The sequence below is a fragment of the Mobula hypostoma genome, chromosome 1, assembly GCF_963921235.1.
Source record: "Mobula hypostoma chromosome 1, sMobHyp1.1, whole genome shotgun sequence".
Lineage (NCBI taxonomy): Eukaryota > Metazoa > Chordata > Chondrichthyes > Myliobatiformes > Myliobatidae > Mobula > Mobula hypostoma.
In genome coordinates, this window is record NC_086097.1 from 187,073,350 (window position 1) to 187,093,514 (window position 20,165).

Genomic DNA, 20,165 nt, shown 5'->3' on the forward strand with positions numbered 1-20,165 from the left:
CAGTCATGGTTGTTCAGTAGGGAACGGCAGCAGCCACTTGGCAGATGATGTGAAACAAACAACAGTAATGAGACAAATCTTCTTTTAATAGTTGAGGGGGAATGTTGACCAAGAGACTGTAAGTACACCTTTGTGTTTCAGCATATTGGATCCTTAGCATCTAATGGGGCCTCCAATTAAACACCTCAGCAATAAGTTGTTACAATTTCAGACTAGAAGGCATTCAGAAATTACTAAATTGAAGTGTCAATACAGGTATTGATTTTTAGTCTTTACATTAATTTTAAGTCTACTCAATGAGCTTACTGTTTTTGTAGACCACATAAATAAGGAAGTCATGGAGCCTAATGAGGAAGGTACAGAGATGATGAAAAATGTGGTAGTAATGATTCCTTTAACCAGCATAAATTTAATCAGCATTGAAAAACTGCCTACATGCCTGACTGGCATGATCTTCAAATTTAAAATATGGTAATAAATCAGCAAAATGAAATCTTGCAAAAACATATTTTAAGTGAATCCCACCCTTCCTGAAGGAAAATGAAGGTTATTTTGACAACCAAATTTCTCCTCATCCCCAAAGAAACACATTAATCTATATTAGTGCAGACAAATCATAGACAAGCTAATGCAAAATGCTTAAAATACCATCTGTGAGGCAATTATAACAATACATTTGTGTTTTAAAATACGGAATTGTTTTGAACAGATCCAGTGGCAATATCCTTGATTTCTTGTAACTATCAAAGTTGAATGCTTATGTCACCAGGTTAGCAGAATGTACATTTGACAAATATCACAGTGAACACTTCAATGCAACACTGATATATTGCTGCATTATTTTTAACTGTTCTCTTTGAAATAAGATATATAAAATCAACAACAGGTAGCATAAACAAAGACAAAACAAAATTATTAACATGGAGTTGTTTAGAGCTTTGGCGATATTTCACTCTTAACTAGCAAAGCCACTTTCAAAGTGAAAACCTAAAACTACGATTGCCAACAAAATGATTATTAAACCTTTGCTTTGCGTTCTATAAAATGTCACAGTACAATGAACATTCACAGTCTAGTCCCAGGATGCTTCTTAATAGCCTTATTTTTTATAACAGAGCAGAAGCACCTGGCTGGGAATTAATGTGTTTAGCAGGAAGAAACAAAGGATTAAGGTATTTATCATTAAATAGTTTAGATTAGATTAGATTATGAGGACACGCAGTCCTACACATAATCCTACTTTAATCATACTTAAAATCCTACTCAGAATCTTTGATTTTACTCTGAATCTAATCAGGAGAAATAACATTGCTTGCACATACAGATGACTGATTAAAAAAACAACATAAATATTAAAAAGCAGTAAGGAGTTACAAAGAAGAAGAAAAATCCACTCCTCTGCCTTTGTCCAAGGATCTATTCCTACAGCCTTTTTTCTGTGATGGGTGACTTGTTCAGCATGTACTTCCCAGATTGTAAGAATTCTACCTCTTTTGGAAATCCCTCTATAGAACTAAAATGTTAGAATTTACCTCTCAGAATAAACATGCTCTATTTGAGATAAGCTGTGTCCTTAGCTGAGGCATCTACTCCTTGGTTGGAGGGGAGGGTGTACCCACTGCTCACAATAGTAATTATTGACAGCTGCACCCTCTCACCAAAGACAACTAAGTCATGAAGTAAATCACATTTTCAAACATGAGAATCCCAAAAACTCTTTCTAAACTGAGGGAAGTAGTAGACTCTTAGAACAGACAAGGCTTAAGGTCTTGATGTTAGAAAAGGCAAACTCAAATCATCACAAGATAATACAAACAGAAAATGGTAGAAATATCCAACAGGTCAGGATGCATCTGTAGACAGAGAAAGGGAAAATTTTCCTAAACTTCTGCACTGTTATTGACAACCACCCACTAAGAAGCAGCATGCAGCTCGTTACGAAGCTGCTCACACAGCAGCAGATTCTTAACTGAAAATCGACATACTTTGTGGGGGTAGAAGGGTGGGTTGGCAAGTTTGCAGACGACACAAAGGTTGGTGGTGTTGTAGATAGTGTAGAGGATTGTCAAAGATTGCAGAGAGACATTGATAGGATGCAGAAGTGGGCTGAGACGTGGCAGATGGAGTTCAACCCGGAGAAGTGTGAGGTGGTACACCTTGGAAGGACAAACTCCAAGGCAGAGTACAAAGTAAATGGCAGGAATCTTGGTAGTGTGGAGGAGTAGAGGGATCTGGGGGCACATGTCCACAGATCCCTGAAAGTTGCCTCACAGGTAGATAGGGTAGTTAAGAAAGCTTATGGGGCGTTAGCTTTCATAAGTCAAGGGATAGAGTTTAAGAGTCGCAAGGTAATGATGCAGCTCTATAAAACTCTGGTTAGGCCACACCTGGAGTACTGTGTCTAGTTCTGGTCGCCTCACTATAGGAAGGAAGTGGAAGCATTGGAAAAGGTAGGGAGGAGATTTACCAGGATGTTGCCTGGTTTAGAGAGAATGCATTATGATCAGAGATTAAGGGAGCTAAGGCTTTACTCTTTGGAGAGAAGGAGGATGAGAGGAGACATGATAGAGATATACACGATATTAAGAGGAATAGATAGAGTGGACAGCCAGCGCCTCTTCCTCAGGGCACCACTGCTGAATACAAGAGGACATGGCTTTAAGGTAAGGGGTGGGAAATTCAAGGGGGATATTAGAGGAAGGTTTTTTACTCAGAGAGTGTTTGGTGCGTAGAATGCACTGCCTGAGTCAGTGGTGGAGGCAGATACACTAGTGAAGTTTAAGAGACTACCAGACAGGTATATGGAGGAATTTAAGGTGGGGGGTTATATAGGAGGCAGGGTTTAAGGGTCGGCACAACATTGTGGGCCGAAGGGCCTGTACTATGCTGTACTATTCTATGTTCTATATGTACTTAATTTCAGGAGTAAGGAATGGGAAAGGAAGTAATATAATGGCAAGAAATTTTATGTCGGAAACATTTTTGATTGTGCGTGGGCTACCTACCCGCTTGTAACAATGTCTGATCACACAAAACTGAAAACTGAGAGACAATCATCATACACTGGTTTAATAAAATCTGAAGGCTTTCATTTACAACCATAATTTTGCATACCCACTGGACTTCATTATGAGGTTATTGACACAGGACTGTGGTATATTGTGAAGATGTAGAAAGACATCTTTCCGAGTAATATTGTAAGATCAGTCACAATGTTGTACAATATACATTCACTTTCTGGCAATACTAATCCTATACTGGTGACAGCTGAAATAAAATCCAGGTGCTTGAGACTTCCATGTAATTTCCAAATGAAATGTTGGGAAATACATTGAAAGAATATAATGTAAATACTGATGTAACTATCATACACTTAAAGGCTGGGTTAAGTACTGCAAATAAGTTTACTTTGTCTCCCATTACTGAAGTTATATGTCTACTGAAGTCACCAAGTCAGCAAACGTACAGATTCCTCTCATCTATCATTTATTCATTGAGATAAAAGACAGTAGGTCCTTCCAGCTCTTCGAGATGCACAAATTAGTAAACCCCAATTTAACCCTAGCCTAATCACAGGACAATTTACAATGACCAATTAGCCTATCAACCAGTACATCTTTTGACTTGGGAGGAAACCAAAACACATGGTAAAACACAGGGAGAACATATACAAACACGAGGAATTCTGCAGATGCTGGAAATTCAAGCAACACATATCAAAGTTGCTGGTGAACGCAGCAGGTCAGGTAGCATCTATAGGAAGAGGTACAGTCGATGTTTCAGGGTCTCGGTCTGAAACGTCGACTGTACCTCTTCCTAGAGATGCTACCTGACCTGTTGTGTTCACCAGCAACTTTGATGTGTGTTGGGAGAACATACAAACTCTTTACAGACAGTGGCAGGAATTGAATCCATGCCAATAGTACTGTAAAGTCCAATGCTAACCACTAAGTTACCGTGCCACCCTAATAATTACTGACTTCAAAAGTCAGCTTTTTAATCCACCTGTATTCATTAGTCCATGTTATCCTCTGAACTTCATCCACCCTCCCTATGGTGTGTAATTCTGTCTCCATTTTACAACTCTGCTTTTGCTGTCACAGACAGTTACTTCAGTTCCATTCTGATGCTTAGTTCCAGCTCATCATTTGCCTTATCCATCAAAATAACAATATACTTTCCTTCACTTTGAATACCTAGGACATCACAGAGTATTTCAATACTTCCTATATCCTACCCTCCCACCCCTTTTGCCTAATCTGGCACTATACATCCACAGCAAGAATCCCAGCTTCACTGAAAAGCAAAACTAAAATACTGTTTCTGGAACCCTGAAGTAATATGAGAAAATGCTGGAATTACCCTGAAGGTTAAGCAATAACTTCAGAGAGAAAAAGAGCAAAAAAGAGAGAAAAAAATTTTTTGTTTTTACAAATTAATGGCCTGCTGAGAACTCCCAGCATTTTTCCATTAATTTAAAACATGTCTGATGTCCAAAACATTTGTTTGATATTAGAAATAAAAACAGAAAATGCCTGAAATTCTCAGGAGGTCAGGCAGCATCCCTGAAGGTAGAAAACAGAGCTAAAGTATCAAATTAATGATTGTTTAAAAAATAAGAATTGGCCTTTTCATCTTTAGTTGACAACATTTCGGGCTAGAATTTTGAGCAGCCAACTCTGAGCACTAAACCATGGCAGAGTGTTAGATACGTGGGTTATGACCAAAGGGGAAATGGCTGGGGTCACTTGCACTTTAGAGCAAGGGTCTTTATTAGGTGCTGAAGAATCAAACTTTCAAAAATTAGTGAAGATAGTGAAAATTACCAATATTTACAAAAAGATGTTTACAAGAAAATACAATAATAGCTCCATACTTTGTCCAGTGTGAATTCCTGCAGCCCTGATCTTACCCTCCTACAGACAGCAAAGAGCTCCATTTATTAGAAATCAGGACATACCATCTTTAATTACCCACAAAGTTAACTACATATGAATTAGAATATGATACACTCCATAATGTAGTTACAATCATTTTACAAAATAAATGGAAGTATCTACCTTACAGTAATACAGTATACAGTACCTGTACACATATATACACATTTGCACATTCCCATTACTAAAGAAGTAGAATATTCCACTGTGTATGGAAGGAAAGGCACCAGAAATCCAACCCCAGCACATCAGTTCCATTTCGGACCCATTATGAGAATACACTGGGGAAGACATTGAAGTACATTCACTCAGCACAATGACAACAGAATGACAAGACAATGTGTGTGTGTGTGTGCGTGCGCTCGTCAGTAAAGTGTTTACCGAGTGCTTACCACCACACTGAACATAAACGCTGGGCAAAAATAGGGTACATAATTTACAATGACAAACAAGATACTGCTTGGCTGAATCAAAAGGGATCAGAAAAATGGTTGCAAGCCAGTTGACAGATTTCTATGGAGCAACTTAGTCCCACAACTTCCTCCCAGTGCCACAAAGCCAAACCATTTTGTGAAGTAACTATCAGCGAAACATCCTAAAACGTCAAAGCTGCATGTGCAGAGAACTTACTGGAACACACTGGAAGGTGTATTCAGATCTCCATTCAGCATTTTTTAAGCTATTTAATTAGATATTTTCCTTTCTAGGGGAGCTGTTGAGTGCATGAGTGGAGCTTGTTTACAATTCATTCATTAACATCCTATATTTGATGATTCTGTGGGTAATGAAGAAGGCAATCTGCATACTGGCCTTCATCAGCTAGGGCACTATCTACATGTAGCCCCCCCCGGCCACCCTCAGGCTCGCTCGGCTCACTGTCGTCTAGGGAAACAGCCTCGGCCCCGCCAAACTGGATAATTCGTTTGTGTGGATGCTGTGTGATGTACCCCACCCCGCCCAAATAACAGACAATACACCAGATGCAATTAAATGATTTACAGTTTATAGATATTATTGGAACTATATAATTAAAAGAGAATAAAATATAAAAGGAAAATAAAAGGCGCCACACTTATCAAAGTTCCATCTCTTCGTGCACAAAAACCGTTGGAGCTCAAGGACCTTCTTCTTCACCCTGCGACCCCTCGGACCACCACGACCGGCCGCCTGGGACCAACAACGGTGGTCAACCAGACGCTCCACACGAGTCCGTCTCCATCTCCTTGCCGAACGTCCCGCTCGGGGTCCGACCCCGTTAGCGGACTCACAGCACCTGGTCCATCCTCTGTCTTGCTCTCCCGCCTTCTGCCCCCAAAACCCTCTCGCAAACAGTATCTTCAAATACACCAACACCATAACAACTATCCCAATTGGTTAATAGCACTCTCTTATCACACTCTAAAGCAAAAAACAAACTGTTAGCGCAAACTTTCTCAGCGTTTAACACAACAAAGCCGCATTCCCCAGATTAACATAACAAAGACGCCATTTTAATTAACCTCCGCAGTAACATAAAAATCGAAACCCCCTTACATACAGGAATTGGGATACTATGTTGCAGTTGCTTAAGTCATTGGTGAGGTCATAATAGGATTATTGTCTACAGTTTTAGTCACCCTGTTGTAGGAATGATGTGGTTTAATTAGAAGGTGTGGAGCAGGATGAAAGGATAATTAGATAGAGTAGATAGCCAGAGTTTTTCTCAGGGAGGAAACGACTCATTAAGGGACACAATTTAAGGTGATCGGAGGAAAGTATATAGGGGACATCAGAGAAAGAGGATGGTGTGTGGAATGCCCTACTATGGGCATTTCAAAAATATTTTTCTAGCATCCACGTCTTACATAGGCATGTGTATGGTATAAATTTAGAGGGCTATGCACGAAGAAAGGGTTAAACTGATGTTAAGAATAGATTAAGAGGTCAGCACAACATCATGGGCTGAAGGATCTATACTGTCCTGTCATGTTCTATATTCTATGACGTTGCCAAGACCAGAGGGCCAGCATTGTAAAGAGAAGTTGGCCAGACTAAATCTTTATTCCTTGGAATGCAGGAGAATGAGGTACAACCTTATACAAGAGTCTGAAATGATGAGAGGCACAGAGAAGGTGGATAATGACAGTCGTTTCCTGAGAGTAGGGAAGTCCAAAACTAAAGGGGTATACATTTAGAGTGAGAGGAGAAGGATTTAAAAAGGCCTTGAGGGGCAACTTTTCATGCGGAGGGTGGTGAGTACATGGAATGAGCTGACAGAGGAAGTGGTTGAGGCAGGGACAATAGTATCATTTATGCAGCATTGGGTAGGTGCGTGGATGGGAGCTGCACCCTATTCGTGCGGCATTGCTCTGTCATTCACTAGACGCTTCAACATTTAGGGTTCTGAAGTTCATAACAAGAGGGCAGTTAACGAGGCGACCAACAGGGTGGACATATCTAGTTGACCTCATCAATCCACCTGTGGCAGGAGCTTCTGTCCATCAACGAAATGGTAGAAGTGCCCACAGCACAGTCCTTGAGGAACAGAATACCACCTCACACTCCATTATGTTCTGTGACATTACAAACATGCTAAATGGAATGGACTCAATAGATTTGGCTGCTCAAAGTTGAATATTCCTGAAGTACTGTAACCCATCAATAGCAGAAACGTACACCACTATAATTTGATACTTTATGATTTGTATATCCTCCATGCAACCATTGCTTTCAAGACAGGGGATCAATTCTGATTCAAAGAGGAGTCCAGTCAGGCATGTCAGGATCATCACCAAGCATTATAACCATATAACAATTACAGCATGGAAACAGGCCATCTCGGCCCTTCTAGTCTGTGCCAAACGCTTACTCTCACCTAGTCCCATCTAACTGCACTCAGCCCATAACCCTCCATTCCTTTCCTGTTCATATACTTATCCATTTTTTTTAAAATGACAACATCGAACCTGCCTCTACCACTTCTGCTGGAAGCACATTCCACACAGCTACCACTCTCTGAGTAAAGAAGTTCCTCCTCATGTTACTCCTAAACTTTTGCCCCTTAACTCTCAACTCATGTCCTCTTGTTTGAATCTCCCCCACTCTCAATGGAAAAAGCCTATCCATGTCAACTATATCTATCCCCCTCATAATTTTAAATACCTCTATCAAGACCCCCCTCAACCTTCTACGCTCCAAAGAATAAAGACTTAACTTGTTCAACTTTTCTCTGTAACTTAGGCGCTGAAACCCAGGTAACATTCTAGTAAATCTCCACCGTACTCTCTCTATTTCGTTGACATCTTTCCTATAATTCGGTGACCAGAACTGTACACAATACTCCAAATTTGGCCTTACCAATGCCTTGTAGAATTTCAACATTACATCCCAACTCCTATACTCAATGCTCTGATTTATGAAGGCCAGCATACCAAAAACTTTCTTCACCACCCTATCCACATAAGATTCCACCTTCAGGGAACTATGCACCATTATTCCTAGATCACTCTGTTCTACTGCATTCCTCAATGCCCTACCATTTACCATGTATGTCCTATTTTGATTAGTCCTACCAAAATGTAGCACCTCACACTTAACAGCATTAAACTCCATCTGCAATCTTTCAGCCCACTCTTCTAACTGGCCTAAATCTCTCTGCAAGCTTTGAAAACCTACTTCATTATCCACAACGCCACCAATTTTAGTATCATCTGCATACTTACTAATCCAATTTACCACCCCATCATCCAGATCATTAATATATATGACAAACAACATTGGACCCAGTACAGGTCCCTGAGGCACACCACTGGTCACCGGCCTCCAATCTGACAAACAGTTATCCACCACAACTCTCTGGCATCTCCCATCCAGCCACTGCTGAATCCATTTTACTACTTCAATATTAATACCTAACGATTGAACCTTCCTAACCAACCTTCCGTGTGGAACCTTGTCAGAGGCCTTACTGAAGTCCATATAGACAACATCCACCGCTTTACCCTCTTCAATTTTCCTAGTAACCTCTTCAAAAAATTCAATAAGATTTGTCAAACATGACCTTCCATGCACAAATCCATGTTGACTGGTCCTAATCAGACCCTGTCTATCCAGATAATTATATATACCATCTCAAAGAATACTTTCCATTAATTTACCCACCACTGACATCAAACTTACAGGCCGATAATTGCAAAGTTTACTCTTAGAACCCTTTTTAAACAATGGAACCACATGAACAGTACGCCAATCCTCTGGCACCATCCCTGTTTCTAATGACATTTGAAATATTTCTGTCAGAGCCCCTGCTATTTCCACACTAACTTCCTTCAAGGTCCTAGGGAATATCTTGTCCGGACCTGGAGACTTATCCACTTTTATATCCTCTTCTTTAATCATCATAGTTACCATAACTACCTTACTTGTTTCCCTCACCTTACACAATTCAATATCCTTCTCCTTAGTGAATACCATAGAAAAGAAATTGTTCAAAATCTCCCCCATCTCTTTTGGCTCCACACATAGCTGCCCACTCTGATTCTCTAAGGGACCAATTTTATCCCTCATTATCCTTTTGCTATTAAGATAACTGTAGAAACCCTCTGGATTTATTTTCACCTTACTTGCCAAAGCACCTCATATCTTCTTTTAGCTTTTCTAATTTCTTTAAGATTTTTTTACATTCTTTATATTCCTTGAGCACCTCATTTACTCCAAGCTGCCTATATTTATTGTAAATCTCTCTCTTTTTCCCAACCAAGTTTCCAATATCCCTTGAAAACCATGGCTCTCTCAAACTTTTAACCTTTCCTTTCAACCCAACAGGAACATAACGATTCTGTACCCTCTGAATTTCACCTTTAAATGACCTCCATTTATCTATTACATCCTTCCCATAAAACAAGTTGTCCCAATCCACTCCTTCTAAATCCTTTCACATCTCCTCAAAGTTAGCCTTTCTCCAATCAAAAATCTCAACCCGGGTCCAGTCCTATCCTTCTCCATAATTATATTGAAACTAATGATATTGTGATCACTGGACCCGAAGTGCTCCCCAACACATACCTCCGTCACCTGACCTATCTCATTCCCTAACAGGAGATCCAACACTGTCCCTTCTCTAGTTGGTACCTCTATGTATTGCTGCGAAAAACTATCCTGCACACATTTTACAAACCCCAAACCATCCAGCCCTTCTACAGAATGGACTTCCCAGTCTATGTGTACAGTATATTCCTATAGGTTGTTCTCGGGAAGCTGCATGCCAGATTACCTGAATGCTAAACAGCAAAAATAGTATGCAGTATGCAGAGCACAGTGATTTCACAACCAGGAGATCTAAAGGAAACTTTGCAGTTCAACCATATCACATCCTGAACAATAGTGCAAAATTAAATAATCATAAAGACATGAGATTCTGCAGATGCTGGAAATCCACAGCAATACATACAAAATGCCGGAGGAAATCAACAGGTCAAGCTGCTCCTATGGAATGGAGTAGAGTCGACATTTCGGGCCAAGACCCTTCATTAGGACTGGAAAGGAAGGGCGAATGAAGCCAGAATAAGAAGGAGGGGGGAGGGAAAGGAGCAGAGCTAAATGATGATAGGTGAATCCTCAGGAGTGGGGGAGGAGAGGATGAAGTAAGAAGCTAGGAGGTAATAGGTGAAAAAGTTGGGTGAGCAGGACTGAGACAGAACTGCCACATTTGTGCACTATGATGAGTTAATCATAAAGCATACACCTGTAAAAGACTCATTAGTTCCTGATGTACATCTGGTACGGCAATCTTACTCTAAGGTCTTCATTTTTATTTTCCAGAGTCTGTACATTTGCCAGCAGAATAGTCAGAACAGAAATCTAATGCTCCAGTTTTTCAATCAAACTTCTGCTTTCCTAAAGAGGAACTGCACTCGCAGCCCGAGTCTGATGTCCGAGGTTTGCTGATTTTGCCTATCAATAGATTTTTTTAATGTCTTAAAATGATGCTGTTTACTGAATAACCCATGGCTATGACCGTGGATTTTAGCTGTAGTGCTAAACATTCTGAAGCATTCACAACTATGTTCAATCAGAAGTGTTATATAAATGATTTTACTCGAGATCGCCATTATCACAGAAACCTCCAGTCAATTCAATTCAGATTATGTGATGGTAATAAAGGTATGGAACTTGGCAGCATTGCAGATATAGTACAGAAGCCTGTCCTCCAGAACCACTGTACTTCTAATCAAAATGTTGCAGTGCCAGTAAAAATACTGGTGTTCACTGCCACTGTGGAAAATTCTCAGTATAACCAGTATTTGTCGGTAAGTGACAGTGCACAACAAGATATACCTCAAAATGGAGTTAGTGTATGGTAGAAATGGTGGAAAGATAAAACTGATGGCTCTTGCAGCATTCCAAAGTTCAAAAAGTTCAAAGTAAAATTTATTATCAGAGTACATACATGTCACCACATAAAACTCAGATTTTTCTCTGCTGGCATACTTTGCAAATCTTGTAACAGAATAAGTGAATTAATGGCCCAAATAGAAATAAATGGGTACAATCTAATTGTCATTATACAGACATGTTTGCCGGGTATTAACTTTACTAGGATACTTAACTTTCAGAAGAGGTAGGCAAAGATGAAGAGTAGACAGTGGGAGTATCATATATCCTAAACCAGAGGAAATTATAATGCAGGGCATCATAAAAAAAACCTATGTCAGGACATTAGATTGACATCTGCTACGGATATTACAATTATTAGGGACAGTTCAACCCAAACAGACCCTGGGCAGATTTTGGGAAGGCTGAATTCATTGTGTACATTATAGTTGGTTTTCTACAGCACTCTGTTCAGGAACAAACAAATAGAAAATTGATGATATCAACAGCTTGTCAAGAGGGATTTAAAGTCAAGTGAACATTGTAGTATAAGATTTTACATTAATCCAAGCTGAATCCAGGTCTTAAACTTGAACAGAACAAACTACAAAGGCACATGGTATAGGTCAGCTATGGTAGATTAGGAAACAACATTCAAAAATGTGACAGTAAAACAAATGGCTAAAATTTAAAGAACACATCATTTGCAAGTATTGTACAGTATATATCTCTAAGGGACATGCACTAAACAGGAGGAGTAGTGCAGCTGTGGCTATTAAGCCAAAGATAAATAGATCAAAGGAATAGGCTTATAAATTTGCAGAGGAAATAAAAATAACAATTCTAAGGATAGGAACAAATTCATAACTGGCACAAGAGAGTTGAAGCAGTGATAAAGATAATGGAAAGAAAGATAGAACGCAATGTAGCCTTGCAAGAAACAAAAAAAAGTGTTACTCTGGGCGAGATCAAATATCAAATGTTAACATATCTGTTTTATAGATTGGCACATGACACATTATACTAGAGAATAAGGAAATAGCAGAGAAATTAATTAAGTATTTTGTGCAGTTTTCATGAAAGGCTCAGAAACATCTTAAAAAAGCAGAAACAGGTTTAGGGAGAATGAGAGCTTAATGAAATTATCATTACTAAAAATGTTATGCAAGAATCCGGATATTCATTCTGAATGACATGGCTATGAGTGGATGCACTGGTCGTCATTTTTCAAATTTAAGTATTCTGGAACAATTGTAACTGCTGTTTATGAAAGGGAGAGTACAAGAAAAGAAACAAAGAAGCATTGGTCGGTTAGTTGTCGGGTAAGTGCAGGATTCAGTATCAAGTATAGGGCAGTTGGACAATAATAATAGGATCAACTAGTCAATGGAATTATGAAAAGGATATTTGTTTAGAGAAATTTGTTGAGGTTTTAAAGTTGTAACATCTATGGAGGGAAACAGACAGTCAATATTTCAGGTTAAGACCCTTCATCAGGATTTCTAGCATCTGAAGTCTCTTGTCTCTCCAAAGTTCCTCCAGGTCTTAACAATATGGATAAAAGGTGATATTCCACTGGACAGCATGTATTGAAGAAGGTGTCACAACTTCCAAACAAATGGCTTGGCCATTCATAATTGAAATGAGAGACATTTCTTCACCCAGAGGAAAGCAATTTCTTAGAATTTGCTACCCAAAAGGGCTCTGGACGCTCTTTTGACGAATGTATTCTAAAAGTGATAACAATGTTTGAGATACAGTAGGAGCAAATGTCGCCACCTCACAGCTCCAGCAATCCAAGCATGATCCTGGACTCCCATGCTGTATTTGTGGAATTTTCACATTCTCCTGACAGTCTGGGGTTTCCCTGGATGTTCTGGTTCTTCTCACAGTCTTGCTGGCTGGTAGGGTAGTTGGCCACTATAAATTTCCCCTAACACATGGGGTTGTTAGACTCAAGGGAAATTTCTCTGTATGAAGGGTAGGTTACAGGGAAATAAAATGAGAATTCTCCAGCCTTATATCCCTTTTGCCAATCAGCTTCCCAGCTCTTGGCTTCATCCCTCCCCCTCCTGTCTCCTCCTATCATTTCGGGTCTCCCCCTCCCACTTTCAAATCTCTTACAATCTCTTTTTGCCGTTAGTCCTGGCGAAGGGTCTCAACCCGAAACGTCGACTGTACTTCTTCCTATAGATGCTGCCAAGCCTGCTGCGTTCCACCAGCATTTTGTGTGTGTTGCTTGAAGTTCCAGCATCTGCAGATTTTCTCGTGTTTGAGATTGAGATTGATGGGATTGTGCTGAGAGCTGGCATGGCCTCAGTGGATTGAATGGCCTCTGTAATTACAGATATAGGAAAGATCAAGTGTGAGGATGTACAGCTGGTGTAGGAAAGTGTTGCTGATATAAAAGATCAGCCACAATCACACTGAACAACAGAACATGCTTGAGGGGCTGAATAGCCTTCTCTTGCTTATTCTTTTTAATCTCACATGTTTCTTGAAGAATAATAGAAGAGCGAACATGAGGAGGAAAATCCAGTGCTTCACACATTGGTAACCAATGGTAGAATAATTATATTATGATGTAGTTGATGCCAGAATTGGACGCGTACTGATTCTTGTTGAGCCAGAGGCAAATATGGGTGAAGTTAGGAGCGTAAATGAAAACAACACTGCAAATTTTAAAATTCAGCATAAATGCAAACATATAGACTATAAGACATAGGAGCAGAACTAGGCCAGTTGGCCCATCAAATCTACTCTGTCGTTTAATTATGGCTGCTTTATTTTCCCTTTCAACCCCATTCTCATGCCTTCTCGCCATAATCTTTGACACCCTTACTAATCAAGAACCTGTCAATCTTCACCTTAGATATATCTAATGACTTGGCCTCTACGGTTGTCTGGATGGCTAACCTTTAAAATTCTCTATCCCAGATTAGAGATCAATAAATGTGTGGATGCTAAGAAATTCAAATGATGTAGAGGCTGCAAGAAAATGGTATGTGCAGGAGCTAACATAGTCTCAATTAATTATGAAGTTCAAAATCCAAACACTGACTCCAGCTTCCATCTTTTTATGCTTTAATGTTTTATAGTTGAACCTGTGTGTCATCCATCTTCCCACTTAATTGCTTTTAAATAAAAAAAACACAAATATACACAGACTATATAGGATTAAAAACTTCAAATATTTACAATTCTTCAAGTGAAGAATTTTCTCACTTTTGTTCCAAATAGTGAAACTTCAACCAGAACTTCAGGAAGCTACCCAGTAGCATTCATTTTGTCAATTCCACACAAGATCCACAATGCGATTAGGTTCACTGTGGATGAGACTGGACCAGTCTTCACACTCTCATCAAAAGACACCACATCCTTAATTTCATTAATCCATACAGAAGCAGATATCCATCTATACTGATCTCATTTACCAGCCTTTGGCCCATAGCATTCTATGCATTGACTATTCAGGTGCTCAAATGGATCTTAAATTTTGTGATAGTACCTGGTTTCACCATCCACTCAGGCAATGCATTCCAGATTCCAACAACCCAGGAATGAATTCCTCCTTGGATCCTCTCTAAACCTTTCATTGCTACCCTTACCAATGCCCCTAAAGTTTTACACAAATGACACCACCAACTTCAAGTGTTTTCTTATGATCTCGCCAAAGTCCTACGCAATTACAACAAACTTTTGCTTTCACAATCCTCCTTGTTTGTATAACTGATCCATCTTTAATAGGCCCATCATTAAACTATGATTTCAGTTAAAAATAATTTCTACGTCATCTTAAAATCATCTTTAAAATGATTTGTATTCATCCCTCCTATATGGTGCATTGATGTCACAACAAAAACCAATAGAAAAACCCCTCAGAGCCACAGGTTTATTCACTTAACGTGCACTCAATAGCTGATGTTCTAGAATTTGTTTTTACTTTTGAAATTGAAGTGTACAGTTAGTGTTAATCAAATGACCTAAGATCCTTAAACCACAAAATTACATGCTCAGTCATGTTATTTATTTAGAGATTCAACACAGTAACACACCTTTCAAACTCAACCAGTCCTACCACCCAATTATACCCATGTGGCCAATTAACCAACTAATCCGTATGTCTTTAGAATGCGGGAGGAAACTGGAGCACTCGGAGAAAATCCACACAGACACACAGGGAACGTACAAACTCTTTACCGACACCGGCAGATTGAATATGGGTTACTGGCACTTTTATAGAGTTATGCTACATTACTGTGCCACCCCAGATGCTGTCAAAGAATGAAATATGCCAACTGAGAGGACCACTAGCATCCACTGATGGATAGATATCGAATAGAGCAGGGTAACAGATGAACAAGGCTATTGTGAGCCAGGCCACTAAGAGAAAAGACTGCATGACCTCAAGATTTAGGAGAATAGACTGGGGAATACTGGAGAGCATCGCAATGGTTAAGTTTATTGGTAACATGGGTAATGCATACAAATTTCATTGCCACTAATTGTACACTGTTCATGATTCTTCACTTTCATTAACATGGTGGACACTGCCTTCAATCATTTAGTGAGGAAGCTGTTGGAGAGATTTTGGCTTGTGGTGGACCCATGAGCACAGAGAGATTGTGAGGGAGGTTGAGGTAGTGCAAGAAAGAGTTGCCACAATGACCAACTATATTATTTAAGGATTACCCGTCTGTATTTCTCATAGCATAAGCTATGGTTAACAGACTACTCTCATTCCCCGATTTATTTTCCTGTAACTATACCCTTTCACATACCCATCTACTCCTGCAATTTCCCTACCCCTCATCTACACAATAATTAATTTAGTCTGGCCAACCAGCATAATGAACAGGCCAAAAATAAGGCTTCGGGATTTGGGAGAAAAGCAAAGCATGCATTGGAAACCATCCATCCAGATCCAACGTGGGGACTAGTCTCCCCAGCATTGAGGGCATCTTCAATAGGTGATGACTCAAGAAGGTGGCATCCATTATTCCTCACCATCCAGGACATGCTACTAGTGGGGAAGAGGTACAGGAGCCTGAAGACACACCAACTTATTAGGAACAGTTTCTTCCTCTCTGTCATCAAATTTCTGAAAATACCATGAACTCATGTACACTACCTCACTTTTTGCACTATTATATATTTCAACCCATAACTTATTAATTTTTTCAATGTATTGCACTATACTGTTATCACAAAACAAATTTCATAACACATATCAGTGATAATAAACTTGATTCTGAAACTCACTCCTTCACAAAGAGAATGTGCAAATCCCACACTAACAGTGCAGAGGTCAAGAATGAACCTGAGCCATTGTAGCTCTGAAGCAGCAGCACTATCTGCTGTGTCCCCTGTGCTGCCAAGCTGGGCCCTCAGTAATGGATTCCTCATATTCAGAAACCTGGGGTTTGTTCTGAAATATCCACATTAAGTAATGACAAAATAGACCTCTCTACTGCTGAACCCTTACCCTTCCAAGGGTGGCCTCTGCTGTCTGCAGCTTTTGTGTATACTTGCATTAAGATCATGCAAATTATGTCTCTGATTCAGCTACATGCCATTGCGCATGATTTACAAGTTCTGCTGTAAACCAGCATCAAAATGGAAATCAGAATAACACCAGGATCTCCCTTTAAAGTTTAGTTTTATTGAACGTATAAGCATCATGCCACACAATTCATCTTCAAGTCCATGTGGACCTTAGTTATTTCATGAACAATATAATAAGAAATGCCAACTATCTATGCTTCAGTAGGATTTCTTTAAACTCTCATGTATATCCACCATTGTATTCGGGAAACTAATATACCAGCAAAATTGATTTAATTTGCTTTGTATTTGACAAATCCTAGATGGCCAGTGAAACACCTCCTAAACTCAGAGAAGCTTTCTCATGAAAACACTAACTACTCTGCATTTCAGACAGGTCAAAAGGCCATGGAAAATTCTGAATCATACTACGAATTAGAATGAATTAATCACGCATCTGCTACATGATGTTATTACCACTTTCTGGAGGAACATCTCCTTGTACCTATCTACACTTATAAGGCAATTTACATCTGCAGCATGCTAACACCCAAACTGGACCCCCTACAATTCGCCTACCGACACAACTGATCGACAGATAATGCATTAGCCACTGCTCTACATACCGTCCTTACACATCTGGAGAAGAAGGATGCTTAGGTGAGAATGCTGTTCTTGAACTACGGTTCAGCACTCAACACCATAATTCCATGCAGACTCAACAAGAAGCTCAGAACCTTGGTCTTGACTCTGCCTCGTGCAGCTGGATTCTGGACTTCCTGTCCAATTGCTGGCAGGTGGTAAGAGTGGGCTCCCTCACCTCCACTCCCACCCCTCTGACCCTCAATACAGGAGCCCCTCAGAGCTATGTACTAAGTCCCCTCCTTTACTCCCTGTATACCCATGACAGTGTTGCCACCCACAGCTCTAATTTGTTAATTAAATTTGCTGACAAAACTACTCTCAAACAATAATGAGGCAGCCTACAGGGAAGAAGTCATCTCTCTGACACAGTGGTGTCAAGAAAACAACCTCTCCCTCAATGTCTCAAAAACAAAGTTGCTGGTTGTGGATTACAGGAGGAAAGGAGATGGGCTAGCCCCTATTGACATCAATAAATTTGGGGTTGAGAGGGTAAACAGCTTTAAGTTCCTCGGCATTCATATTACCAAGGACCTCACGTGGTCTGTACACACTGGCTGTGTGGTGAAAAAGGAACAACAGCGCCTCTTTCACCTTAGACAGTTGAGGAAGTTTGGTATGGGCCCCCAAATCCTAAGAACTTTCTTCCGGGTGTACAATTGAGAGCATCCTGACTCGCTGCATCACTGCCTGGTATGGGAACCGTACCTCCCTTAATCGCAGGATTCTGCGGAGAGTGGTGTGGACAGCCCAGCACATCTGTAGTTGTGAACTTCCCACTATTCAGGACATTTACAAAGACAGGTGTGTAAAAAGGGCCTGAAGGATCATTGGGAGCCCGAGTTATCCCAACCACAATCTATTCCAGCTGCTACCATCCAGGAAGTGGTACCACAGCATAAAAGCCAGAACCAACAGGCTCCAGGACAGCTTCTTCCACCAGGCCAGCAGACTGATTAACTCACGCTGATCTGAGTGTATTTCTATGTTACATTGACTGTTCTATTTCTTATAAATTATTATAAATTACTATGATTGTTCATTGCACATTTAGACAGAGATGTAACGTAAAGATTTTTACTCATGTATGTAAAGGATGAAAGACATAAAGTCAATTCAAATTCAAATTGAAGACCGGATATTTCATCACAAAATTAAAGTCAGCTCCAGGCAAGGGAGGGTGGTGCAGTGAAATGAAGAGAAGGCAATTCAGCAGCTTCTATCACACCCACCAGTGAAGAGGGAGACTGGAGGGTACCGGTGACCTCTCAACGGTGGAGCAGGTGCAGTCAGCAATGACTTGCACTCACCATGCCAACCAGAATCTAGCCTTTGACCCCACATCATAGTGCTGAGATACCACTAGGCTTGCTCCAGCCTGCTCAAGGCACCCCTCACAGGCAGACTCCCTACACTCAGCCATTGAGTGACTCGTTGCTGGGTCCATTCAGTTCCCGCCAGGGCAGCGTGAAGGGGCTGGCGCCTCACATCTCCAGCAACATGGGTTCAATCCTGTCTGCACATTCTCCCTGTCACCACAAAGGTTTTCTCCAAACCCAGCAGAATGTGCAGTTTGATAGGTTAATTGGCCACTACAAATAGCCCCTACTGCACAGAATATGGCAGAATCCTGGAAGGCGGGGGCAGGGGCGGTCTGAGTAGATGACATTCCAGAACAAATAAAATGGGTGCTAAATCAATGGGATAGTCTTAGTGGGCCGAAGGGCCTTTCTCCTGGCTTTGACATCCACGTTTTTGGTGCATCAATAGAGTTTACACGAAGTTTTCGGCACAGCAGTACTGTACACACTTTTACTACTAACGACGCCGTTAATCGTCTTAATGTTTGCACAATTATTTCTCTGACACATAGACTGTGCAGTAAAGAATACCGGTGTGTTCTGGAACTAGGGAAATATTAGGCACAATCTCGATAACACCTTTCCACTCTGGCATATACAATTAGCACTTATGATCATACCCTTCCTCCATTGGAGTGTCAAACTGTAAACACTTAACAGCCACGCATATCCTCCAGTCACTGTGCCGCGCTCTGTACACCACACCATAGCCTCCTCTGCTGACATAGTGAAGGTCCACCAACTTCTGGTAAGGAACCACGTCTAGGATGGACGAGATGGGAGAGATACTGCTCCCCCCGGAGGCCTCCATGACTTTAGAGAGACGTGGATCTTTTCCCCCGTCACTGTTCATCCTTCGCGGAGAGGCCAGTTTCAGAGACAAGAAAACATTTCTTCCCTTCCAACGGTTTAACGCTTTTACTCCATAACAGGGCGGAAGCTAGCTCGGAGTAAACTAATTTGCGGCGTCAGAAGCAGGATGTTATAGTCAGTACTGTCCAAGGGGTTAATTACTCACTAGAAAGGAACACTTCTTTAGGAACGTTATTAACAAGAATTCCCCAAATACAACGCTCTTCCGCCTTTTCTACGGTCAGTCCCTGCGTAGCCCAGAGCGCATCAGAAACCACACCTTCTACGGGAAATGAGAGAATGATTTGCTGCTTTTAATGAATACTCCTGGGGCAAAAAAAATCCCTCAGCAAACAAAAGGTAAATATTATTGCTGGCCGTTCAAATAAACCCGACCAGTGATTATCTGTCACAGCAAAGGAAAATCTTATTTTTCTTTCTCTTTCTCTGTTCCAAGTTATTCAAATTTTGTACATAG

General features: G+C 40.5%; 1 protein-coding gene across 4 annotated transcripts in view; it reads right to left on the reverse strand.

Moving 5' to 3' along the window:
• The window catches only part of ripk2 (receptor-interacting serine-threonine kinase 2), a 97,415-nt gene extending 77,493 nt beyond the window's left edge, over positions 1-19,922 (reverse strand). For 2 of the 4 annotated variants that reach the window (XR_010019639.1, XM_063061589.1), the window contains exons 1-2: positions 19,456-19,690; positions 13,413-13,623 (exon numbers count right to left, since the gene is read on the reverse strand). Coding sequence is in view for 2 of the 4 variants with exons in the window: in XM_063061589.1 (XP_062917659.1) it covers positions 13,413-13,623; positions 19,456-19,561 (317 nt within the window). In the remaining 2 variants the exon portion in view is untranslated. Of the gene's footprint in view, positions 1-13,412; positions 13,624-19,455 lie in introns of all 4 variants that reach the window. The other 2 variants (XM_063061603.1, XM_063061613.1) reach the window with 2 other exon arrangements.
• Between the last annotated feature and the right edge of the window lie 243 nt (positions 19,923-20,165).